The following is a 27,871-nucleotide window of genomic DNA, read 5'->3' on the forward strand; positions in this document are numbered from 1 at the left end:
TAACATATAAAACTTGCTGACAAAGAGAAATACCTGCACATCAGTTGTAATTTAAAGTGAAACTTCTTCACTTTATTGCAGGCGTAGACTAATGTGGCTAATTGGTTCAAAGGATATATTTCGGCGATTACACCACATTTTTTATTATTCAGTTATACAAAATGCTGAAATAATAGTTCCCGACAAGTTTCGTAAATCGTAGGATTTACATCTTCAGGGGGTAAATAGTATAACTTAAAGTTTAAACAAGAGAATTAATAAATGCAAATCATAACCATCTGGCTATTCATAAACTCAAATAACAGAATGCAGATATAAAACGTTATTGACGTTGAACAATACTGGACGCGTCACGTGTTTTTATTCATACAGTCCGAGCTCAGATTGAGGTAGATTTTTTATTAGAGCTGACCACACTCGATGGAGAATTAAACCTTGGTTTTTATTGCATTAGGCTGGGTTTTTCAGCATATTAGCAGCTGCTTTAAATTTTCTTATATAACTGTTGTTTTCTATGTATGACATCGTTGTTTTTTGCTAGAGTGCATTGTGTCTGGGAAGTGGTATGGAAAGCAAGACCCGTTTTTTTTTTTTTGTTCTCTTTTGTATTGTATGTCTTTTTGGTGTTCAGCCATGCGTGTTTCTCCAGATCTTCCTGTCTGTCCTACATAGCAAATACCACAAGAGCAATGGATTTTGTAGACTCCTGGTTTTTTAAGAGGATGATGAGGTGGTTTTGGTGGATGTAGGAATCTTGAGATTTTTTCCATAGGAAGGAAGGCTGCTTTTATGTTGTGTTTGTTCATTAATTTGGCTAGCTTATCTATAATATTTTTGATATAAGGAAGCAAGATTGCGTTTTTGTAATCCTGTTTTATTGTGCTGTTAGTTGGAGGCATTTTAAGGATTCTCTTGATGGTTTTTGTTTTATGCCCATTCTGTTGGAGGATTTGTGTTAAGTATTTTAGTTCTTCATTACATCTTTCTTGTGTGGTGGAGATATTGTATGCTCTGTCTCGAAGAGTTTAAATTAAGCTTATTTTTTGTGAAGGATGGTGGTGTGAGGTTGCATTTAGAAATCTTCCAGTGTTTGTCGGCTTCCTATATACTGAGAAGGAGAGTTTACTTTCTTCATTAATTTCTAATAGAATATCTAGAAAAGGAAGTTTTCTATTTTCTTCTTGTTCTAAAATGAATTTTATGGTGTTGTGCAAATTGTTGAGATAATCTTTGAAATTGATAAGTTCATCTGTTGTTCTATTGAATATGATGAAAATATCGTCCACATAACCTAGCCATATTTTTGGTTTTTTATGGTAATTCTTAAGAGCACTGTTTTCAAATTTTGTTTATTTTTCCATAAATAGGTTTGCTAATACCGGTAATAAGGATGAACCCATGGCCAGTCCTTCTTTTTGTTCCCAGATTCTGTCTTGATAGGTGAAAAAAGTATTGTTTATACAATGTTTAAAGAGATTTAAGATGTCCGGAGGGAAGAGGTCTTCTAGGAGATTCAAAATTTCTTGTCTCGGGACGTTTGTAAACAAGCCAACAATGTCTAGACTTGCTAAGATGTCTGTTGGACCAATATGTATATCTTTCACTTTTTCTATGAAATGTTTACTATTTTTTATGAAGGAAGATGTTTTTCCTATATGTTGTGAAATCATATTGGTGAGGTATTTCCTATGGAAAAAATCTCAAGATTCCAACATCCACCAAAACCACCTCATCATCATCTTAAAAAACCAGGAGTCTACAAAATCCATTGCTCTTGCGGGATTTGCTGTGTAGGACAGACAGGAAGATCTGGAGAAATACGCATGGCTGAACACCAAAAAGACGTACAATACAAAAGAGAACAAAATGGGTCTTGCTTTCCATACCACTTCCACTGGACACGATGTACTCTGGCAAAAAACGACGATGTCATACATAGAAAACAACAGTTATATAAAAAAATTTAAAGACGCTTCTAATATGCTGAAAAACCCAACCCAATGCAATAAAAATCAAGGTTTAATTCTCCATCAAGTGTGGTCAGCTCTTCTTCACTTTATGTTAAATTTGTATTCTTTATTTCAAGTACCTTATATTTAAGCTGATGTGATTAATTTAAGATTTCATTTAAAGTATGTCTAAAAAGAGAGATAATCTGATTTAAATTTAAGCCTCACTTAAGCTATTTAAAATTTACTGTGAGTCATCAAAAAAAAAGTTGCTAAGTAATAATTCCTGGAAGGCATAAAGCTACACATGTACAGCATAAGGCGGCTATAGCTTACTCGGAAAATTACGTTGCCGTGTTTTCTGTGAATCCAAGTATAACAGCATCGTAAAAGCGAAGGATGAACCCAAGGGGGGGGGATAAGCATCGTGTACAAAAAGGGGACTGAGAAAAAGTGGGCACTCTATAGAAGAATATAAGAGGTTGAGTCCGTATCGGGAGCTCTCACTCTCTCTTGTCGTATCGTTTTCCTGTTTGGTGGTTTGGAAGTTAGCGGGCAGTTTTGCATAAGGAGGGGGTGAAGTCTGTGATAAGATGTCGGATAGCGAGCAATCTAAAGATGAAGTAGGATTCTATGCAAAGCTAGAGGTAAAGATTCCAGTCCTAGCAGAATCAAGCCGTCGCTGAAAAGCGAAGATTTGAGTCCGTTTTCGGCAGAAGGAATGAAGATAGCGTAACCCCTACATTGGCGTATGGACAGCCAAAAAGATGAGAAGTATCCAGACATACACATGGTGCTGAACGACACGGAAAAGGTCAGTAAGGTGCAATTACTCTAATTTTGTGTGAAAGTTCATTAGAAGAGAGAAGATTATTTATGAATGTGAAATTAAGAACTGTATTCTAAAGAACTCTGTGGACAGTCTCTAATTAGAAAGATATGAGAGTGAGAAGAATTGTTTGGAAGAGATCTTTTGTAATTTTGTATATGATAGGATTAACTTAATGCGATAAGAATAGTAGAACTTAGTATCTCAGTAACATTGGAATGCTGTTAGTTTTCTCTTACGAGTAATACTACTGAAAGGAATTTAGTTTAACTTCATATCATTTGCTATCTATCCAAATGTGCAGTTACTGTGTTTAGCATGCTTTATAAGATTTAATTAACTTAGAATGTGTTAACCTCTTAATTTGAGTTTTATTTAGTATTGAGCATAATTGAGTGTGTAAATTTTGTATTGTGTTTTAGATATTCCAATAAATATGTCATATTTACCTGAACCTGAGTCATGCCTGATTACGATTCCAAATTACCACTTATAAAAATATAACCTATTTTGGCGGGAAGGATTTAGAGAGTGAATATAAATATAGATTTAGGTCACGACTGCAATAATCTGAATCTATATGGCAGTTTAAATAAGATATTGTGTAAGTAATCTTCAGACGCTAGTATTGTTTCTCTGAGCAAGGATCTTTTCTGCTACAGGTACTGGCTGGCGCAGCAAAATATAAATTTGCCAGTATCCGAAGAGGAAACAATCCTAAATATAAGAATAAGATTAAAGTAAGAGAAGAAATAATAAATAATGAAAGATAAATATTTAACAATAGAGCACCGGTAGGATTTTGATTGAATAAGGTTTTAAGTAAGAAAGGATAGATTTAAGTAAACAATTTAAGTAGAAATATAAGAAACATCAATTTAACAAAGGGCAATTATTATGGGTGATTTTAATTGTGGCAGTATAGATTGGAATGAAGAGGTAGCATTTGGGAATAAGGAAAATGAATTTCTCAAGTTCTTGAGAGATAACTATCTCAGGCAGCACATAAAGAAGGCACTCAAGAGTTCTAGATCTCATTTCATCAGAGGATGTAATTATTAGAGGGGTTTCACACTTTCCTCCAGTTGGTGCAAGTGATCATGAAGCAATCACCTGTGTTGTGGTGATTTCTTGTGGTCATCATCAGGAGGATATGTATGCATCCTCCTGATGATGACCTCGATCTAAAGGTTTAAGTGTCAAGTAATTATTTTAGAACTGTTTCGTACTCTACAGTTATATGGTGTCAATGGGGCATTTTATCAAGCAATACTTAGTCTTTATTTGAATTGTAATTCATCAGTTAGAATTGAAGGAAGTACAGGAAGATGGCTTAATGTTAAAACTGGTGTCAGACAAGGATAAACATTATCCCCTCTGTTATTCATTATCTATATGGATCACATTATGAAGGAAAGTAGTATTAAACCTGACATCAAAATTGGAAATTTTAATCTCAGCTCTCTGCTTTATGTGGATGATGTTATACTTCTAAATAGAGTACAAGTCTGCAAGATTCCCTGACTAAATTAAACAACTGTTGTAATAGATAGGGTATGAAAATCAACAATAACAAGACAAAGACAATGAAAATAGGCAGAAGCATTGAAAATATCAACTGCATTGTGAATGGAGAATCTAGAACAAGTAAAACATTTCAGCTACTTAGGGACGATTTTTAGTAAAGATGGTAAATTAAATTTGGAAATACACAACAGATTCAATAAAGCCGGTATGGTAGGAAGCCAATTGAATAAATTTATATGGAATAAGAGAGAAATTAGCTGTATATAAGACAGTGTTCAAACCAATTTTAACTTATGGATCTGAGAGCTGGGTCAGAAGTAAAACACTTGGCCAAAGACTGAGACCGCAGATATGAGAGTCCTGAGAAAGATTAGGGGCATGAACAGATGGCATCAATGGCAATATCATATTAAAAACGAGGATATTAGGAAATAACTTGACATTGTTAGCATCCAGGAATGCGTTAGCAGAGCTAATCTCAGGTGGTATGGTCACTTAAACAGAATGGGAGAGGAAAGATTAGCAAATCAAGTGTTCTCTGCCGTGTTGACAGGAAAAAGACCCATTGGAAGACCAAGATATAGGTTGATTGATACAGTAAAAAGTACCTTAGAAGAAAGAAATATAAGATCTGATAATTTGGAGTCTTGACAGGTAAGAGACTGATTTAGAGGACAATTATAGATAGTAAGATAGTACTACATGAAAAATCATCATTACTATCATATCCTGTACACCCCCCCCCCCTTGAGGGTATATATCAGGAATTTGATGATGATGATGATGTTATTATTTTATTTTAAATTAAAATTATTGCTCCAATATAGTAGTTGTCTCCATAATTATGTCATAAAGGATGCTGATTATCATATAACAATGAAGGATGAATTGATTTTAATTCATTTTAATTTAACAATGAATTGATTTTAATAAACCAAAAAGAGCAAAATTTTTGGTGATGGGGCTGCCCCTGTAAATCAATCAGCCCATGCTAAAATTAAATTTTAACTAAATGAATTTATTATATTAAAAAAGGATAATTAATTTGTGCATAGCTATATATATATATATTTGCTGATGGTAAGGATGAAGTATTTAGTACAAACTTGTACGCAGGTATGTTATATTCTTCTTCAACCTTTTGGTTCTGTCCACTGTTGGACGAAGGTCTCCCCCCATGATTTTCCTGATCACTCAGTTTTCTACCTCTCCCATCCATCTCACTCCTATCAACAAAAACATACATGGATATGTCCAATTAATAATCTTTTTTATGATAATAAATATAATTTAGTTAAAATTTAATTTTGGCTTGAGTTGATTTACAGCTCCATTACCAAAAGAACTTTACCTTTTTCTAGTTTATAATCAAATATTAGGAGTTTCGTGAAATTTTCAGAATAAATCCCCGAATTGTGTGTTAATTTTAATAAACTTTGTACAGCACTGTATCATAATTAAACCTACAAGTTTGCATGCTTATGTCATTGAGCTAAATAAAATTTATCTCATCCAACTATAAATCATTAATAGTTGAATTGATTTATCTAGTCATATACAAAAATATCAGTATTAAATTTATTTTATGAATATAATACTGTATTACTAATATTGTCAATCTATATTTAAAAAAAACTTTTATTTAGATTACACTCCAACCAGCTTGCCCTTGACAACCTACAAGTGGAGTATGATTCAATATCTGAGATGAATGCCATGCTTCAGAGGCACAGTGAAACTATGAAACAAAAACAAGATGTGTGAGTATTTTAAAAATTTGAAATTTTAGTCTAATAATATAAATGAGGTCACCACAAGTTATTTCCTTATCATAAGAATTAGTGAATGCCTTTTGTAAATCCTTTAAAAAAATTTATCACAGAATTTACAACTGATTTTTCATATTATCTGTCCATCAATTATTATACATGATTTGAATCTAACAGAATTGACCATATAGGTCATTCCAAGTGAAATCATCATTGATTTTGATGAAAGCGATTTTTTTTTTATTTCTCATTCCATTAATTATGGTTAATTTTTTTTTATTTGGTTTTCCAGAGAATTTGTATAATTTTGAAGCATTTTTTTAAAATTTATCATTACTTATTTCCAAATTGTCCATTTCTGATTTTTTAAAAATCTTTTTCCAAGATTGGGTGGCCAATTACTTTAGGTGTTCTCTGAGTGCTCTTTTTCTCCATTTTTGTACTTCATCCTGTGGGCTTTAGGTTGGATCCATGAGATTTTTTGTGTTTATTGTATATTTGTGGTGAGATACTGTATGCCCACAGATGCGAGACCTTTTGACACTTCTGCACATGTCAGAAGAAGGAGAATCCATTCCGATAATAGGGTAATCAATCCTTCTTATCGGGTGAGTTGTTTATTATTACACATTGGAAAATTAGCTTTTCTTTTATGGACATTGTAGTTTTTAAAGTGGTATATTTTACTCGTATAACAGTTGGAAATTTTTACTTATAAAGCACATGATTTCGTGTGTTGGTGAGCAATTCATCCTTTATTTCTTTCTCCCCCTTCAGCATGAATTGACTATTCTTGGCAGTCTGCCAGACTCTGTTATATGAAGTGTGGGCGTACTATATGTTTGTCTAAAATACAGTTGGTTTTCTATGAAATGCAATCAGGCCTGTGTAGCTCAGTGGAGGTGGCGCTAATGCCCTCTGTGCTTGGTCGCTCAAAATTAGACTTAGGTTCAAGTCTAGTTGCCGAACTGGAGGAACTTTTTCTAAGCCTATTTTTGATTGGTTCCCGGGTTAGTTGATTTCTGGCATGGGCAAGTGGGTTTTTCTTCCCATAAACTCAAAAAAATCAACCATAGTACCCACATTATTTCAGACAGTAACATATCCTGTTAGGGTTAGGTACCAAGAGATGGCAACACTTGTTTGCCAGTCTCTTCATCGGTGGCTACCTATAATTAGCGATAGACATGTGCTAGTTATCTCTGATTGGCTACCGGTGGAGAGTGAACTGCCCACTCAGTCTCCAAAAGCTAGATAGGGTATAAAGGCCTCACCTACTCCCGAAAGGGAATAAAAGGCGTTAGCTGATTTATTTATTTTTTATTTGAAAACTAATCAGTACCTCAGTTTGCAAAAAAAAAAAAAAAAGCTGACTTTGAAGATAATGAAATCGGAAAATTTTATGATACTTTTGAATGGTGGCTATAAGAATTGGCTCCATTTTGTTATTTTCATCTCTTCAGCTTAAACAGCCTTTTGAAAATAAAGAAAACTGCAATTTTCTTGTCACATCTTTCAGCATATTTAGTATATCCACTTATCGATATATATTTTTTTTGAACCTCCTGAGTGGTGTGAAGCAAGTAAGAGTTTTTATATCTCCGACTATATTTTTAATTTTATGTAGTTAATGAGAATTTGTTTACTGCAGTTTGAAATGCTGACAAAATTTTGTTGTTTAAACCAGTTTTGCTTATCTGTATAATAAAAATAACTGATACTCATCACTTAAGTGGGATTTATTTTTCTAAAGGATATGATCTTGTTTTTATGGCAGTGTTTGGATATATCCTACTCTTTCTTTGATTAAATTATTACCATATCATATCTAATTTTAAAACCAGTCAGAGGTCTTACTCAAAATTTTCTCTTGAAATGAAATAATTAAATTGTAAAAAAACAATAATAATAAATTAATTACATTGTACAATTAGACATTTGATGCTTTATGTACTTGATAAATAAATGTTAATTTTTTTTTTCTTTTTCAATATTTACATGGTGCGCCATTCAGGATCCTAAAAAAATTGTCTTGATAAGTGGATGCACTATTCATCCACTTATCAAGACAATCTTGACACGTGAATGCATCAGGAATTCTAACAGGAGGAGAAATAAATTGCATCCATGAGCATTGGGGAGGTGACTTTGATTATGTTATATCATGCTTTGGTGTGAGCACATTTGAATTTTCAACAGTCATTCTTGCTGTCCATAGGATTCTGAATAGTATCCTCCATGTCCATAATTCAAATAAATCAATTTGCATCTCCTCTGAATCATAAGCTCATCCCAGTTGCCATAAGTCGCCACTTTTGTTGACTTTTTTCCCCTTTTAACTAATAGATCTTTCTGCCATGAGAACTATATCCTGTGTAGATCTCAAATCATTGATTTTTAACTCAAGGCCTAATTCCTGCTGGACTTCTTTCTCAATTTGTCATTCTCATAATATACTCACCCCTTTTCTCCACTCAAACACCATTTCTCCAAAGATTGATTTTTATTGAAGCTTCTTGGTTATCACATGGTTCTCCAGTTAAGAGAATTAGATGCCTAAGTATTCTCATTGCTCTTATTACATTCCACAATTTATTATGATCAACACAGTCAAAAGCTTTCTTATCAATAAAATGGATGAATACTTCTTTTTTAAATTTTCCTGTTCTTTCCATAACCTATATCTGGTCTTTAGTTCTTCTACCTTCCCTAAAACCAGTATGCTCGTTTGACATTTCTCTAGCCGCATAATATTCCAACCTTTTTTTTTGGATTACCTTCAATTTTCTTATGGAATGAATATTGATGATTTCTGAGTCAATATATTTTCTTCCAAATCTGTTGACAGGCTTCAGTTAATATTTTCACTACTTCATCCTCACTTACTCTCAACATTTCCACTGACACTCCACCGAGCTCCAGATTTTCCTTTTGGTAGTTGTTTTGTTACTCGCCTTACCTCACTTTCAGGTTCCTCAACAAATTATTTCCTTTCATACATTTTGGCAGCATTCAGTGTAACCAGGTTATCCTTTATCCTCTGAAGGATAGTATGGAGTTCAGTGTTTGAACCACTAGTTGCCAATTATCTTGATAATTGGGATGCCTGACTGTTATATATATATAGTTTGTCGAAAGATAAACCACATATATATATATATATATATATCACTCAGGAGCCATACGGCTTAATTTCAGCAACATAAATTATATAGAAATAGTGGATATTAACGATCCAATATTATTTCAAAGAACCATACAGCTCTTTCTTTAATTATTAATATTACACACCAACTGTTAAATTCTGAATGAAACTGAAATTAAATGCATTTATGTTTTATTCAGATTTAACATGCAATAACATTCCCACTGAAGAGACCTCAATAAAGGTTGAAACTAGTCTGGGTTGTGGCCCTTCCATTAATGCATAACATTAGACATATCTGCAAGGAGATGTGTTTTGCATTATGGGAGATACTGAGATAGGAGTGTTGGTAGCTTGCTCCACCTTTGCAAGGAGTCGCCCTGGTGTTGTACCACCTCACCCCAGTCCTGACGATACTTTCAGGCACAAACTTTGTTTGCTCATACTTGGATAAAGGATTAAACTAAATTTATTATAACAACATTCCCGGGGCCAATATTGGTATATCAGAAGAAATGAAGCTAATTGTAATATATAAACAACATTAGTAATTTGAGTAAAACTTATCTATGCATCATGTTGTAAATAATTATTGTAAATTTTCTAATGTTTAAACTATGTGGATTTTGTGCAAATACTTGTGTATTGCTGGGAGAAAGATAATCAGATTAGATAGTGATGGCCTGAAACTAAACACCTGCACCAAGTAGGATGTGCATGCGGGTTCCCTCCGTAAAGCACGCTAGGGGAAAGTGTGGTGCTAAGTGCTGGAAAAGGTAAGGTGTCATGGGAAAAGGGAGAGAACAGGATGACATTGAGAAGAAACATTGGGCACGTGATTTAAAAAGCGTAGCAGCGCTAGTTCGTGGCTTTTTTCTCTTCCCCCTGAATTGGAGTGGTCATCGAGATAGAAGTCATTGGAGCACGCTGAAGTGTCTATGGCAAGTTCACCGGTCAACGAGTAGCCCAGCGGAGCAGAGTTCCCGATCACCATGGAGATCGATAAGCCATGCCGAACCAGTCGACCTGAGAGTGGCGAGCCAGACTTACCTTTTGGCGGAGATGTGTCTAGTCCAAGTCCATCAGTTGAATAAGGCAGATAAAATCAATTAAGAGAAGGATCAAGGAAACAAAGTTCTGTCGAGATGTATGTGAAGGTCGAATAATTCCCCAGCCTTTGATAATGTAGAATTTTGATCTGTTATATAATTGTGTTGAGGGGAACAGTCTGTAATTGTAAAAAGGACTTTAGGTTTATAATGTTTCGATTAATGAAAGGACTTTAGAGATTATGCTAAAGGAAGTAGAGGAACTTTTAAGTTTTGGATGGAGGAATTGTGTGGAAGCTCAGTGAGATAATTTTGTTATTAATAAATAAATAACCTTTAGCATTGTTATGTGTAAAAATGGATAATTGACCTTTGATAGAATTTCCTACTTGAAATAATGTTTTAATTTATTACGGGAGAATTAGAAATTTTAGCTGGGTATACTCATTCCCTAAAGTTAGTGCAATTCTATGTCAGAAATTGTTCATAAAGTGTAAATTGTCTGATTTTGTAATTAAATGTTTTTCTTTAGTATTAATTGATGACTTTCCTGATTTCCTTTCTATTGCACCGCTCATTAAGTTAGAACCAAGGCAGGAGGTAAAATGCAAGGGAGGCTACAACTGTGAAATGAATCTTAGTTATTTGGTGAATTTAGAATTTAACAAAAGTGCTTAAGAGATATTAGACAGTGTACTAAACTGAGTTCTAGTTCCTTGATTTTGCATTGTTCACTAGTCTAGGATTTAGGGTGGCACAGTATAATAGAAATTTTCTCTGAATCTGAAAAGGAACTGGCACCAGTACTGAAACAAAGGAATTGGTGCTATCCAACGGCAATCCCTTTGTCTTTGCACTACTCTTAAGAAAAGTAAACATCCCAGATTAAATATTGAGACTGCATAGGAATTATTGTATATTAACTTGATGCATCGAGCAAAACACTTTTAATGAAATTAGGTTAAAGAAATTATTTGAGGGAATAAGTCAGGAGAAAGATCATAAACCACGACGTTAAGAAGAGAGAAAATAATAAATATTACACAACCAAGAGTTCACTTATGAAAAATACAACTCTCTGACATATGATTGCATTGGTATTGAAATCATGGGAATATGACCAGGATCTGTACTTAAGTTTTGTAGATCGGGAAAAGGCATATGACAAGGTACCCAGAGAAAAGCTTTTCAAAACGCTTCAATTATATTGAATGAGAGTTCTTGCTCTCTTTAAGGTTTCTGCCTGGTCTTTGAAAAATAATCATCCAGTTTGAAACAGCTGTCAGAGCAGTGAAACCTTTATCAAATGCACTAATAAAAGGCAAATATTTGAACACCTGGGCAGCACTCATGTCTTTTAAGCAATGCAAGCTAAGACAACTCTGATGCCGAGGATTTTTAATATCCATTATTTCTCATCATCATCAAATTCCTGCTATGTACCCTCAAGGGGTGTACAGGATATGACAGTACTACATGAAAAAATTACATCATTACTGACCATCATTACTAATCCATTATTTCTGTATAATTTATATTGCTCTTTTTTTGATAAAGGAAGTTATATTTTAAACTGATCTAGAAACTGTACATATATTATATCTTTGAGAAGATTGGGTTATTCGTTTTGATATTCTTTTGATGTAAGGGATGATTCTGTCTGTAGGTACAGCATAAGTACACCAGTCATTTCTCACTATAGCAAACACCACTATAACAAGCTAACAGAAGTCCTGAACAAATGCTGTTTTAAAAGCATTGTAAAATAAGGATAGTTTGTTATAATAACAAACTGCCCTTGTAATTCCTAAAACAATAGAAGGTATCTTTTGTTTTAATTGATCAGTTTTACTTCATATGAATTATTGATAGTAACTCAGTGAATCTTTGAAAGAAATATTAATCAGTGAAGCTGCATTTAAAATATATAACTTCATTTAAAAATAGTGGTCAGGGGCTAAATTTTTGAAGAGTGTAAATCAAGCTATTACAGTCATGTGTCAGATGGGTGTTTATTATCATAATAAACACCCATCTGACAATATCACAGCTGATTTTAGAAGGCAAAATAGTTCGTGTTTTTTTTTTTTAAAAAAAAGAGAAACAAGAATTGATAGAACAAATTTGATACTGGTATAATAGAGGAGGAAGAAGGTTTTACCCACATACCAACTCTGCTGGAGAAAGTGATTGATGATGACCATTCCATAGTGCTACTGACAAGCATTATGGAATAGTCATATTTTTTATCAAAAAATAAGTGGCTTGATATATTTTAGGTCATATTGACAATTGTTATTTTATTCAGTAAGTATTTGTAAGGATCGAGGATTCAGAGATATAAAATGTAGAATAAATTCACTTTGAGTGATATGTTCTACCACTTAGTTGTGGTAGCCAAGTGTTAGGCCATCCTCTTTGCCACCAAAAGCTGTGAGATTGAATTCCACTACAGCATGCGTATATGTGAATGATAGATGATTTTCATTGCCCAATGTAATGTCGATAGGATGGTAATCAATGCAGATTCCAACTCGTCTAATCCTTTCCTACTCATGTAGCACTAATATGCTAGATGATCCCAGCATTTTGCAGATGGAATTGCCATAAAAATTTTAAAAAAAATTCTTTAGACAGTTAAATTTAAATTTCTATGCTAATTTAAAATTAGCATGGAAATTATAAGTTTTTTTTCAGAAAAGAAAATAATAATAATACTAGATATTATTCCTATATATGGTTACAGCCTTTACGGTGTGTTCAAGTTAATTTGTTTTTTAATATTCCTAAAAATTAGGATTAATATTTTAATTTCTTCTGCAGATAATATGGCTGGTATTAAAACTTGAGTAATTGCTATTAAAAAGCACTATTTTTATTTAAATATTTTAAAAACAAAATCAGTATATATGGATGCAAATTAAATACATCAGTAAGATGTTTTAGCTAATCAAATTTTCTTTCTCTCACATAGAATGGCTCAGCAAATAACAGATTTAGAAAACGAGAAGACAGGGCTTTCAAAACAGTTAAAAGAAAAAGATAATAAACTTAAAGGTAAATATATTCTTTCGCTGCACTGATCTATACTGTTTTTTTTTTTTTTTTTTTTTTTTTTTTTTTTTTTTTTTTTATATAGGCTTTGTGCAAAAAGTAGACTAAACATATACAGTATATTTCTATATTTCTATCATATAATTAGTTTGTTTTTAATGTAACAAGCTCCAACTCAACATCTAGAAGAAGAAGAGTATACCTTTTAGAAAATAACTGAAGATAGGAACCATCAATATAAGAAGTATTAATGGAAAGGAAATTCAACTTACAGAAGAATTGAAAAAGTGCTACATGGACATGATTGGTATTACTGAGACATAAAAGACAAAAACAGGTGAGATATTACTAAATAATAAGTATAGGATGCTATTTTCAGGCAATAATGATCAAGGAAAGGAAGGCATAATGATATCATTCAACACCAAGCATGAAGATAAACTTCTTGAATGGAAAGCAGTTTCGCGTAGAATTATGTGAGAAAACATCAAAATCAGGAAATGGACAATGAAACTTATTTGTGCCTATGGTCCCATAGAAGGTTCTTCTAAGGAAGAAGTGAAGGAATTTTTTTGAATCATTAGACAGGCAGCTGACCTAAAGAAAATGGAAAAAGTGGTCCTTGTTGGAGACCTGAACAGCAGGTCGAGGTCTCCGACAAGGCCCTTAAGCACCCCAATATTTTGGGGTGCTTAAGGGTCAAAGCTATATAACTGAGAGGAGACCTTCACATAGCCTTTAAAGGAATGCGGAGAACTGACCAGGGCTTCTGATCTGATGTCCAATCCTCACCTTCTCGTGGTGCACCCTGTTAGGTGCACCACGAGAATGTTAGGTGCATTCACCTGGATACTGAACAAATGAGGATGAGCTGGCAATTTGGGATTTAGCCGACCAAATTGTATTCTTATTGGCTTAAACTAAAATATGAAATGATGGTTCAACATGACAGAATTTCATGCCGGCTGGGGCATTGCCTAGTTAAACAAGGCCCCCATTGTTTTCACCAGGGACCAGGACAAACAACAAAAAAGTCACTGGAACAAATCCTAAAACCCACCCTAAGTCAACATCACCAGAGTTCAAGATCGACATAATACGGGTGACTGAAACAAAAAAGGCAAAAACTGGTGAGATCTTTCTGAGCAATAAATACAAAATGTTATATTCAGGCAATGACAATCAAGGAAAAGGAGTAGCCATAGTATTCAACACTAAATACGAGGCTAATCTTCTTGAATGGCAGGCAGTCTCAAGTAGAGTGATGTGGACAAATATGAGAATGGAGAACTGGACAATGAGACTTATTTGTGCCTATGGTCCCACAGAAGATTCTACTAAGGTAGAAGTGGAGGAATTTTTTGAGGCTCTAGAGAAAGCTACTGACACAATGAAAAAGGAAAAGTTGGTCCTTGTTGGGGATCTAAATAGCAGAGTAGGAAATGATTATCAGATATACAAAACTATTTTGGGAAAATTTGGAGAAAAGAGCAAAGCTAATAATAATGGCAAATACCTGTTGTATTTCTGCTCAGAACATGGAGTGGTTATTACTAACACAATGTTCCAACATAAAAATGTGCACAAATTCACATAGAGAGAAGAGGTAAGGAATAAGAAAAGTCTCTCTCATTGACTATGTTATTGACAGTGGTTAAATTCAGCTGGGGCTCTCCAGGACCCGACTCCAGAACTTTTTTATGCGCTGGGCCCAGACCCTGAACATTTTTCTGTTTTCTGACTTTTCTCCCTTTACTGTAATAATTTTGCCTACATTACTGTGTTATTATTCAACAATTGTGTACAGTTTTGAATGTGTATTTAAAGTCAATATCAACAGTTGCCTGATTACGAACACATGATGAAAAGGGACAGGGAGGTTTGGAGCTTCCTGTAATGCATTATCTTGCAGCAATTGACAAGCAAATATTATTGCAGTGTAGTGTAGTGTAGTGGAATTTTACAGATGCTTAGCGATATTTTGTCTTTTCTGGTTGGTAACACTGTCAGCAACAGTCAGTAACCAATAATAGAACAGTTGATTAGCAGTTATTTATCAAAGCTCGTGATTGTGAGAGGTACAAAGAAAATCGTGTAATTTTTGTGTTAATGTAGGCCTATTATTTCAACTATGGATAAGTACATTGGTACATTCTTTAAACGGAAACATAGGTCAGATGACAGTGATGTGTGTATATTCTGAAGAGAAAGAAGTCTGTAATGAATCCACAGAAACACAGGATTTCCATCAATTACAATGCGATAATATTAATATGTTGAATGAAAGGAAAGATTTGCTGCCTTACTGATATGAGTAAATGCATATGTTTGTATAACTTTATCTTTAAAAAAGTACAGTATTGTTTTACATTTTACAGCATATTCATTCAAATATCAATAAGACAATAATTGTTCAATGTTTCTACAATCTAAGAATAAATATTATAAGAATAAAGAAGTTAAATTATAAATTTACTAAAGAATTTGAGTTATTTATTTCACTATTATTGTATTTTCATTTTTTTTTTTCTGCATTTACATAACAAGCTGTGAATAGGCCTATTGTTTTTTCATCACTCATATAACCTAATTGTTATCTTAAATTGAATTATCTTTTAATATGTTAGAAGTATTATATTAATTTGTAATTTGGTATTTGTATTTAATGTTTCTGGTGGTGTGGAAGAGAATGCCTGATGGCTTTAACTCCACCAGAATAAATAAATAAATAAAATTTTAAAAAATGTAGCGACAATCTAGCAATAGCCTCACATTTATGATCCTTACTTTTAGTTCCCTGGAGCTTATTCATTTAGAATTTAACCTCATTAACATCACTATCAACTGGTTATTGTTGATAGTGATGTTTTTCTCCCTGGTGCAGGACACCAGAGTGTACAGAGGATTTGAAATTGGAAGTTATCACCATTTAGTCTTGAGCAGGATAAAATTGAAGTTCATATTGAAAAGAAGAACATGTAAGAAAGTTTTAAAGCGAATAAAAGGTGAGCAGCTCTCAGATGTGAACTGACTAAAATACACAAATATTATTCAAGAAAAAATGAAAGAGTTAGAGAACAGGAACCAAATCTTGGAGATACAGTGGCAAGAACTGAAGAAACAACTGATTGATCAGCCAGAGAGGCATGTGGTGAGGTCATCTGCAAGGATAGAAAAATCAAAACTCCATGGTGGACAAAGGAAGTTAAAGAGGCAGTGAAGGAAAAGAAGAAAGCATATCAAAAGTTCCTGGCAAATAAGTCAGCTTGTTCTCTTAGAGAATACAGAGACATGTGTAAGAAAGATAAACACTGTGTAAAACTAGCTAAACAAAAGTCATGGGAGGACTCTTTGGTAAGAACATAGATTATAAATATCAAGAAGGTGGCAAGATATTCTGGAGGTTGTTGAAGAAGCTCAGAAATGGAGGAAAGAGTGCTGTAAAAGAAATTAGAGATAATAAAAGTAGCATGAAAACAGGAGAAAAAGATATCCTTGATTTATGGAGTAATTACTTTGAAAAATTGTTAAATGAAATAATCAGTGACAGCACAGTAAAAAACACTCAATAGGCATGCAATCAGAAATACATATCCATGCTTAAAGTAGAAAAAGCCATCAAAAGCCTGAAATATGAAAAGGCAGCTGGAGTAGATGATATTCAACCAGAAGTGCTCAGGTATGGGTGGTCAGGTATTCTTATATATATATAAGAATTACAAGATTTATGCAAGTATACTTGAGAAATGGTTGAAAAGGATTGTTAAAGGGAAGCTTTTTGAAGAACAAGCTGCATTTATACCAAATAGAGGTAGTCAGGATAAGATTTTCACTTTATGACAGATAGTTGAGATGGGAATATAACAAAGATCTGTATTTATGTTTTGTAGATCTGGAAAAGGCACATGACAAGGTGGACACAAGGTGCCTAGAGAGAAGCTATTAAAAATGCTACAGTTATAGGGTGTCAATGGGACATTATATCAAACAATACTTAGTTTTTATTTGAGTTGTAAGTCAGCGGAAGTACACGAAGATGGTTTAATGTTAAATTTAGTGTCAGCTTTATGCAGATGATGTTATACTTCTCAATAATTCTTGTGTAGAGGCTTAAGTGCTGTGAGGACATTATGTTGGAGGTTTAATGGATTTTTTACAACACTCAGAAAGAATTAAATTAGAATTTAATACTCCTATATTTCGTCCTAGTCACTAGGACATCTACGGGGATTACAAAAACAATTAATGTAACATGCACACAAAAACTTACAATACTAAGCCCAACCATGTGGGTGACACTAAAGTCTTATCTAGGTGGAGCGCTCTCTATGAGCGGTAGTAGGTGGCCTGGAATGTAAGGTCGGACCTCTGGTGATGAGTGTTTCCCAAATCTTCGGAAGCTTAATGCAACCGTATTTGTTAAGATTTGGTTGGTTTCTGAGAGCTGCTGCTGCTTCTAAGAAAAGTCTCTCTTTCTTGAATTTGCTGTGGTGGAGCATGGTGGTTTTCTTCCATGATACTCTGTGGGTGGTGTCCAAAACATGGTCAGCCAAGCCTGAATGGCCATAGTTGTGTTTAACGATGTGCGACTTGTGTTCCTCCAGGCGGATGGATGCTGATCTGCCTGTCTGTCCAAAGTACGCAAGCTTACAGGAACAGGGTACTTTGTAAACTCCAGGCAGAGAGAGAGGGGGGGAGCTGATCTTTCGTAGAACGGATAAGGGTAGCAAGTTTGCGGTAGGGCTTATATGCTGTGTGTAGGTTATGCTTTTTTAGTATCTTGGCTATTTTTTCCGAAGTGCCTCGGATGTAGGGTATGGTGATGGCATTTTTGAATTCTTGTTGACGAGAGGGACTGGGAATGGGGGAGGAATTAATTATTTTTTTGATACTGTGTTCACTGTAGCCGTTGGAGAGGAAAGTTCTGTGTATGTGGTTAAGCTCAGTAGTGAGGGCAGTTCCACTGGAACAAAGATTGTGGGCTCTCTTGGTAAGGGTTTTTATGATGCCATATTGTTGTGAGGGGGGGTGGTGGTGGGAGAGTTTGTGAATATATCTGCCTGTGTGTGTGTGGTTTTCTGTATACACTGTATACTTGGAAAAGGAAAAGAACAATTGTTTACCCTTCCTAGACACCTTAGTCACGCGCCTGCCCAATGATACACTTGCCTTCACTGTATACAGAAAACCCACACACACACACACACAGGCAGATACATTCACACACTCTCCCACCACCACCACCCCTCACAACAATATGGCATCATAAAAACCCTTACCAAGAGAGCCCACAATCTTTGTTCCAGTGGAACTGCCCTCACTACTGAGCTTAACCACATACACAGAACTTTCCTCTCCAACGGCTACAGTGAACACAGTATCAAAAAAATAATTAATTCCTCCCCCATTCCCAGTCCCTCTCGTCAACAAGAATTCAAAAATGCCATCACCATACCCTACATCCGAGGCACTTCGGAAAAAATAGCCAAGATACTAAAAAAGCATAACCTACACACAGCATATAAGCCTTGCAAACTTGCTACCCTTATCTGTTCTACGAAAGATCAGCTCCCCCCTCTCTCTCTCTCTGCCTGGAGTTTACAAAGTACCCTGTTCCTGTAAGCTTGCGTACTTTGGACAGACAGGCAGATCAGCATCCATCCGCCTGGAGGAACACAAGTCGCACATCGTAAACACAACTATGGCCATTCAGGCTTGGCTGGCCATGTTTTGGACACCACCCACAGAGTATCATGGAAGAAAACCACCATGCTCCACCACAGCAAATTCAAGAAAGAGAGACTTTTCTTAGAAGCAGCAGCAGCTCTCAGAAACCAACCAAATCTTAACAAATACGGTTGCATTAAGCTTCCGAAGATTTGGGAAACACTCATCACCAGAGGTCCCACCTTACATTCCAGGCCACCTACTACTGCCCATAGAGGGCGCTCCACCTAGATAGGACTTTAGTGTCACCCACGTGGTTGGGCTTAGTATTGTAAGTTTTTGTGTGCATGTTACATTAATTGTTTTTGTAATCCCCATAGATGTCCTAGTGACTACGACGAAATATAGGAGTATTAAATTCTAATTTAATTTTTTCTGAATGTTGTAAAAAATCCATTAAACCTCCAACATAAAAACTTCTCAATAAATCTGCTACAAGTCCGCAAGATTCCCTGACTAAATTGAATAACTGTTGTAATAGATATGGTATGAAGGTCAGCATTAAGAATGAAAATAGGCAGAATGTCAACTGCATTGTGAATGGAGAATCTATACAAGAAGTAAAACATTTCAGCTACTTAGGCATGATTTTAGTGAAGATGGTAAATTAAATATGGAAATAGACAACAGAATCAACAAAGCTGGTGTGGTAGGAAGTCAAATGCATAAATTTATATGGAATAAGAGAGAAATTAGCCAAAACACTAAATTAGCTGTATAAACATAAGACAATGTTCCAACCAATTTTAACTTATGGATCTGAGAGCTGGGTCAGAAGTAAAACACTTGACTAAAGACTAGAGACTGCAGATATGAGAGTCATGAGAAAGATTAGGGTCATGAACGGATGGTATCAATGGCAATATCATATTAGAAACGAGGATATTAGGAAAGAGCTTGCCATTATCAGCACCCAGGAATGTATTAGCAGAGCTAATCTCAGGTGGTATGGTCACTTAAGCAGAATGGGAGAGGAAAGATTAAATTTCTTGCAAACCTTGCCAGGTTTGCAAGAAAAAGACCAAGATATAGGTGGATTGATATAGTAAAAAGTGCCTTAGAAGACAGAAATATAACTCTGATAATATTGAAGTCATGGCAGGAAACAGACTGATTTGGAGGAAAATTGTAGATAGTAAGTTAGTAGTGATGTAAATTTTTTATTTAGTACTATCATATCCTGTATGATGATGATAGCATACGCAGCTGACCTAAAGAAAATGGAAAAAGTGGTCCTTGTTGGAAACTTTAACAGCAGAGTAGGAAATGAATCTCACAAGTCATATAGCAACATTTTCGAAAAATTTGGAGAAAAGCACACTGGACCTACTCAGGACATAGACTAGTCATTACTAATACCATTTTTCAACATAAAGATGTGCACAAATTCACATGGAGAGAATACAAGAAATAAGAAAAGCCTCATTGACCATGTCATTTTTGATAGTGATATCATTCATGCTGGTTAAGGATACGAGTGTACAGAGGATTCAAAATTGGAAGCGACCATTACTTATTACTAAGCAGGATAAAAATGGATATCGCATTGAAAAGAACAGTATGTAAGAAAGTTTTAAAAAGAATTAAATTTGAGCAGATTTGTGGGTAAACTGTAGACTCAACTATAAAGCATTATTGAAGAAAAGATGAAACAGTTTGAAAACAAGAACCAAACTTTGGTCTCAGTGGCAAACTCGGAAGAAAACATTGAAAGATTCAGCTAGGGAGGTGAAGTTGTCTGCAAGGATAGAAAAATAAGAACATGGTGGACACAAGAAGTTAAGGAAGCAGTCCTGAAAAAGAAGAAACCATACCAAAAAGTTCCTAGCAAATAAGTCAGCAAGATGCCCTAAAAGAATACAGAGAAAAATGAGTAAGCTAGCTATGTATAAAAGTTGTTAAAACATGAGTCATAGGAAGACTGTTAAGAGTATGGAAAATAAATATCAGGAAGATGGCAAAATGTTCTGGAGGCTATGGAAGAAGCTTAGAAATGGAGGAAAGAGTACTGTAAAAACAATCAAAGATGATAAAAGTGACATGAAAACTGAAGATAAGGTTATCCTAGATGTCTGGAGTAATTACTTTGAAAGACTTAAACGAACAAGCAGTGACAGAACCATACTAGAAAATTTTCAAGAGGAATACATATCAATACTTGAGGTAGAAAAATCTGTCAAAAATAAACTTGAAATGTGGACAGACAGCAAGAGTAGATGATATTCGACCAGAAATGCTTACGTATGGAGATATAAAAGTTTTGTAGTGGCTACATTGCATAATTCAGATGGTCTGGTCAGAAGGTGGAATTCCTAATGATTGGAGTAGAGCTCTCATATTACCCATCTGTAAAAAGGGGAATAAAGTTGAATGTGAGAATTACAGAGGAATTTCTCTACTAAGTGTTCTGGGTAAAATTTATGCAAGCAGACTTGAAAAGAGGCCGAGAAAGATTGTAAAAGAAACTTGGAGAAGAACAACCTGAGTTCAGTCCAAATAGAAGTTGTCAAGATCAGAATTTTACTTTAAGACAAATAGTTGAGAAATTGTAGATTTCTCAACTATTTTGTAAATTTTGTAGATCTGGAAAAGGCATATGACAAGGTGTCCAGAGAAAAGCTTTTCAAAAAAACTTAAATTATATGGGGTGAATGGAACAATATATACAGAGCAGTCCTCCTCCTCTGTCTATTTGGCCTAGTGTCCTGTTACATTCATATTAGGCATGGCCTATTATGATTCAAAACCATGACTGGTTTTGAATCATAATAAGTGGTTAGCCCTATGCTCCAGGTGTGTATCCTATGTCTGTAGATGCATGTGTTCACGGGGATAGGTTGCCTGTTCTGGGAGACGAAAAATTTGCGTTTCCAGGTGAAAAAATCCACTACTTCCATATGAGACCAGATAACTCACCTTTATTCGAAAAAGGCCAAATAAAGGTTTCTCATGACTTGGACCGGAATCGAGCCCAGGTCTTTCTAACCAAAGGGCTTCATCTATACTGACTGAGCTACGGAGGCTCATACAGAGCAATGCATAGTCTGTATTTAAGTTGTCAGGCAGCAGTTAGAATTGAAAGAAATACAGGAAGATGGTTTGATGTAAAATCAGGGTAAGACACGGATGCACATTATCTCCACTCTTATTCATCATCTATATGGATCACATTATGAAAGAAAGTGTCATCAGGCCTGATATTAGATTTAGTGATGTCAAACTTAGCTCTTTATTCACTGAATGCTTATGCAGATGATGTATTCCTAACCACATCTAGTGCAAGTCTCCAGGATTCTGTAACTAAATAATAGCTCTAACAAGTTTGGCATGAAAATCAGCAATAAGACCAAAACTATGAAATTAATCAGAAACACTGAACATATCAACTGCATTCTGAATGGAGATCCTATAGATCAAGTGAAATATTTCATCTATTTAGGCACAGTTTTTGTGAAGATGGCAGGTTAAATCTGGAAATAGGCAACAGAATAAGCAAAGCTGGTATGGTGGGTAGCCAGCTGAATAAATATGTGGAATAAGAGAGAAATTAGCCAAAACACCAAACTAGCAGTGTAAAAGACTGTGTTCAAATCAGTTTTAAGTTATGGATCTTAGAGTTGGGTTAGAAATAAAGCACTTTATTAGATATGACAATGTTGGAGTGCTTACAAGTAATAGACTACTTTGAATGAAAATTGTGGATAGGCAATGGAGGTTCATATCAGAAAATCGATGATGATAATGTTTTTAATGGCAGGACAAAGTAAGAGAAACTTTCATATATGGTTTATCTTTGAAAAAATAAAAATAATTTCCATTGATGAGTATAGAAATGGTTGTAAATTTAATGCTTATAAATTTTATGTCATCCTGAAAAGGCATTCCCAGATTCTTTTTTGCTAATTTTGCCTAATTATACTTATATTACTATTACTACGTGATACCCTAAGAAGTCTGAGCACTCATCACAGGAGGGGAATCTACTCCACTACTACCTAATCCTCTAACTATATACATAACTGGTAATTAGTTTACGGAATTAACAACGCAAATGAAGTATATTAATTAAAGGTAACTTTAATGAATCACTTCTATATTTCGGCAACGTCACATTGCCATCTTCAGGAACATAAAGATATGGTATGTGCACTCAGGAACTAACACAAAGCAAATGAGGAAGAAAGCAAGAAACTAATATTGTTCCTAAAGTCCTAATGGTGCCCTCTTGCGGGCTAATTTGGTAGTCTTGGCAGGAGGGCACCATTAGATCTTTAGGAACAATATTAGTTTCTTGCTTTCTTCCTCATTTGCTTTGTGTTAGTTCCTGAGTGCACATACCATATCTTTATGTTCCTGAAGATGGCAATGTGACATTGCCGAAATATAGAAGTGATTCATTAAAGTTACCTTTAATTAATATACTTCATTTGCGTTGTTAATTCCGTAAACTAATTACCAGTTATGTCTAACCAACACACAATGGCATTGGACTGTCCACCACCACCAGTTGTGTTTTTTGTCTGTAAATTTTTAAGATGGTAAATCAAATATACACTGAAGATGGTAAATTAAATATAGAAATAGACAACAGAATCAGCAAAGCTGGTATGATGGGAAGTCAATTGAATAAATTCATATGGAATAAGAGAGAAATTAGTCAGAACACTAAATTAGCTGTATACAAGACAGTGTTCAAACCAGTTTTAACTTATGAATCTGAGAGCTGGGTCAGAAGTAAAACACTTGACCAAAGACTAGAGACCGCAGATATGAGAGTCCTGAGAAAGATTATAGGCCTGAGCAATATCATATTAAAAACGAGGATATTAGGAAAGAACTTGACATTGTCAGCATCCAGGAATGCGTTAGCAGAGCTAATCTCAGGTGGTACGGTCACCTAAACAGAATGGGCGAGGAAAGATTAGCAAAACAAGTGTTCTCTGCCTGGTTGGCAGCAAAACGACCCAGTGGAAGACCAAGATATAGGTGGATTGATATGGTACAAAGTGCCTTAGATGATAGAAATATAATATCTGATAATGTTGGAGTCTTGACAAGTAACAGACTGATTTGGAGGAAAATTGTAGATAGGAAGTTAGCAATGATATAATTTTTTCATGTAGTACTATCATATCCTGTACACCCCTTGTGGGTACATGGCAGGAATTTGATGATGATGAAATTTTTGAGAAACAGTTATTTTATAAATTAGTTGTACATGTATGAGTTTTAAAAAAAATCTCTCATTGTTCTAAATTACGTTTTGTTTACTGTTTATTTATAATTCTAGTTAGAAATCATTTCACCGAATGCTTAGTTTCTGCGCTCTTGTACGGTTTTGATTTATAGAAATCAGCCTGAAAGAAACAAGAAACGGAAAATCACCTGGAGAAGATAAGCTAGGTTCAGAACTATATAAATACGCAGGAACAAGATTCAAAGAAAGACTCTTATTATTTTTAAATAAAATTTATTCAACTGGTATCCTCCCCCCCCCCCCCAATAGAATGGAAAAAAGCATTTGTGATTCCTATCTTTAAAAAAGGTAACAGAGATGACCCTAAAAACTATAGAGGTATCAGTATACTAAATTCCTGTTACAAAATATACAGCAGAATCTTAAATAGCAAACTAATGAAATATTCCGAAAACTTTATTTTAGAAGTACAGAATGGATTTAGAATAGGACGATCATGTATAGACCTGGCCTTTTGCCTAAAATTAATAATAGAGAAAAGAAGAGAATACAATTTAGAAACACATATTGCATTTATTGACTTTGAAAAAGCATTTGACAAAGTTAAAAGAAACATATTATTTAATATATTAAAAGAAAGACAAATACCAAATAATATCCTAAAAGCTATCACAAGTATATATGAAAATAATCAAATACAAATAAGATTAAATCATGAGCTATCATATACGAGAGAGATAAACCATGGGGTCTGACAGGGATGTCCCCTCTCAGCAACTCTTTTTAATATCTACTTAAACGAAATAATAATAAAATGGAATAAAAATTTACGTCAAGGAATTAAACTTTCTCCTACAGTAAACTTAAACACTCTCCTCTTTGCCGACAATCATATAATAATTACAAATTCTGAAGATAACTTACAGAAAGCTATTTTAGATTTAAATGAGATATCCGAAGATTATAGTATGATAATATCAACAGAAAAATCAAAAACTATGACCTTTAAAAGACAAGATCCAGCAAGAACTAAAATAGTAATAGATAACAAGATCTTAGAACAGGTGAATTCATTTAACTATCTAGGCTGTATGATCACATATGAAAAAGATATAAACATAAAAATTTCAAAATATTTAAAAATAACAGGTGTAATTAACTCTATATTTAAGCCAAACCTAGTTCAAAAACAAACCAGACTAAAAGTATACAATACGTTAGCTCTACCAGTCTTAGTGTATGGAAGCGAAATCTGGACAATAAAACAAAAAGACAAACAAAGATTAACAGCAGCAGAAATGAAGTTTATGAGAAAAACTGCAAAGTATACCCTATTTGATCACAAAAGAAATGAAGAAATTATGAAAGAATTAAACCAAGAACCAGTAATAGAAAAAATTAAAAAATATAAACATAAATGGATGGAACATGTTCAAAGAATGAAAACAGAAAGATTACCAAAACAAGCCTTAAAGTACAAGCCATTAGGGAAAAGAAAACCAGGACGTCCTCTTAAATGATTCAACGATGACTTCTAAGGCCAGAACAGGCCATGCTAGGCCTAAATCCTTGATACGCATGATGATGATTTATGGATACAAAATGAAAATGTTTTTCATATACCATGACATTTATAATAAAGTATAAATCTGCAGTACTATGAGCTGCAGTTCCCCTACTTACTCCATTCCAAGAATTGCTTACTATGAATTGAAATAAACAATTGTGAAACAAATTAAATATCAGCTAAGCTTTTTACATAGCATGCAACTAAAGCAATGTTAATAATAATAATAATTTCATTCTTATAATTATTTTTAGTGTTCAGTTGACAAAAATTGCAAGAAATGTCAACTTTGTTTTGAAAAAAAAATGAAAGAGCATTGTGAATAAATAAAATTTGTTTCTGAACAGATCATGTCCTATGAAGACAAATACTGTATATTGTTGTCATTATTATGCAGTATTTTCTTGCAGGATGAAGAACAAAATACTGTTGACCTTGAACAATGCAGGGGTTAGGGGTGCCAATTCCCCCGTGTTGTTCGAAAATCCATGTATAGCTTTCGACTCCCCAAAAACTTAACTACTAATAGCTTACTGTTGACTGGAAACCTTACCAATAACATAAACAGTTGACTAACACATATTTTGTATGTAATATATATTATATACTATATTCTTACAATAAAGTAAGCTAGAGAAAAGAAAATTATAAGGAAGTGAAAATACATTTATAGTGCTGTACTGTATTTATCGATACCATAAGTTTACATCATCTGTTTACAAGATGAATTATATGTCTGTCAGTACATCATATAATTCAGTATTGTCTTATATGATACAAAACACTGCACATGTTATACATATTACTAACACTAGACATCAAAATGAAAAGATAAAGTGAAAAAGAAATTATTCACATTTATTTACAGATATAACGATTCATGGTAGGATTCATTCTAGTCTTTATGGTAGCCTAGTGCAATCAATACGATTGCCTCACAGCAGCCTAGGCTAAATGAATGAATTGTTATAAAATTTTTATTTTATACTTTTAATTAAATTAATTAATTTAAGTAATTAACTAATTATTAACAGTTAACTTAATGCAGTTATAATTTAATATTGCATCTTTACGTTTGTTTACATCTCTCTCTGTTTACATGTGAGTAAGTATTGATAAATGTTAACTTTTTATAACAGATTTGTGTATATTTTATGGTAGTAAATGATAAAATAGACTTGTATCTACACATATTTTATGCATTCGTGACATACCTAACTGTTTTGTTATTTTTTCGATATTTCTAAGCTGGGTGGTTTCATCTGAGAGTTTTTTCACATTGTCGCAAATCTTCAAAAATTTTCCAATATATTTATCAAAAAAAACATGTATAAGTGGACCCTAGTGCAGTTCAAACCCGCATTCTTCAAGGGTCAACTGTACTTCTTATTTGAAAAGAAATACATTTAAGTTTATGTTAGTAATTATACTTTTACTGTTATATGTTTATGAACCCAAAGCAAAATAAAGTTTTCATTCTTTTGTGAACAGTTTTGGAAATAAACTGTAATCTGGCTTATCTGAACACCTATATCCATAATAATTACAAAACATATTACCACACTTTTACTATAATGAAAATAAAACTGTTATTATTATTACCGAGCAGGTACCTCTGTAAAAATCTCACATAAACGTTTTGCTTCTTATGTTCATTTTTTTACAGTTTCCATATATGTTTGGTGAGAATTTTATTTTATAAGTTTTTTTTTTTTTTAATGATATGATAATCTAAAAGTATATAGTTGGTGATTTGTTATTTAGAATTGCAATTACAGGTAACCCTCGTATAACGCAGATGTTAGGTTCCATAGAAATGCCGCGTTATATAAATCGCATTATGCAAGACTCGGATCACCTAGAAAAAGTAGAGTTAGGTTCTGAAATAGTTTTTTTTTTTCATCATCATCATCAAATTCCTGACATGTACCCTCAAGGGGTGTACAGGATATGATAGTACTACATGAAAAATTTACATAATTACTAACTTCCTATCTACAATTTTCCTCCAAATCAGTCTATTACTTGTCAAGACTCCAATATTATCATTATCAGATC

The 27,871-nt window shown here is 34.0% G+C and overlaps 1 protein-coding gene across 3 annotated transcripts in view; it reads left to right on the forward strand.

The window, feature by feature from the left end:
* The window catches only part of LOC150105143 (protein CIP2A homolog), a 251,661-nt gene that overhangs the window by 206,055 nt on the left and 17,735 nt on the right, over positions 1 to 27,871 (forward strand). For all 3 annotated transcript variants that reach the window (XM_090396177.1, XM_090396179.1, XM_090396178.1), the window contains exons 20-21: positions 5,952 to 6,065; positions 13,243 to 13,325. In XM_090396177.1, the coding sequence (XP_090252303.1) occupies positions 5,952 to 6,065; positions 13,243 to 13,325 (197 nt within the window). The remainder of the gene's footprint in view (positions 1 to 5,951; positions 6,066 to 13,242; positions 13,326 to 27,871) is intronic.

Source organism: Typopeltis vanoorti, chromosome 7, assembly GCF_054136105.1.
Source record: "Typopeltis vanoorti isolate ZY-2024b chromosome 7, IOZ_Tvanoo_1.0, whole genome shotgun sequence".
Lineage (NCBI taxonomy): Eukaryota > Metazoa > Arthropoda > Arachnida > Uropygi > Thelyphonidae > Typopeltis > Typopeltis vanoorti.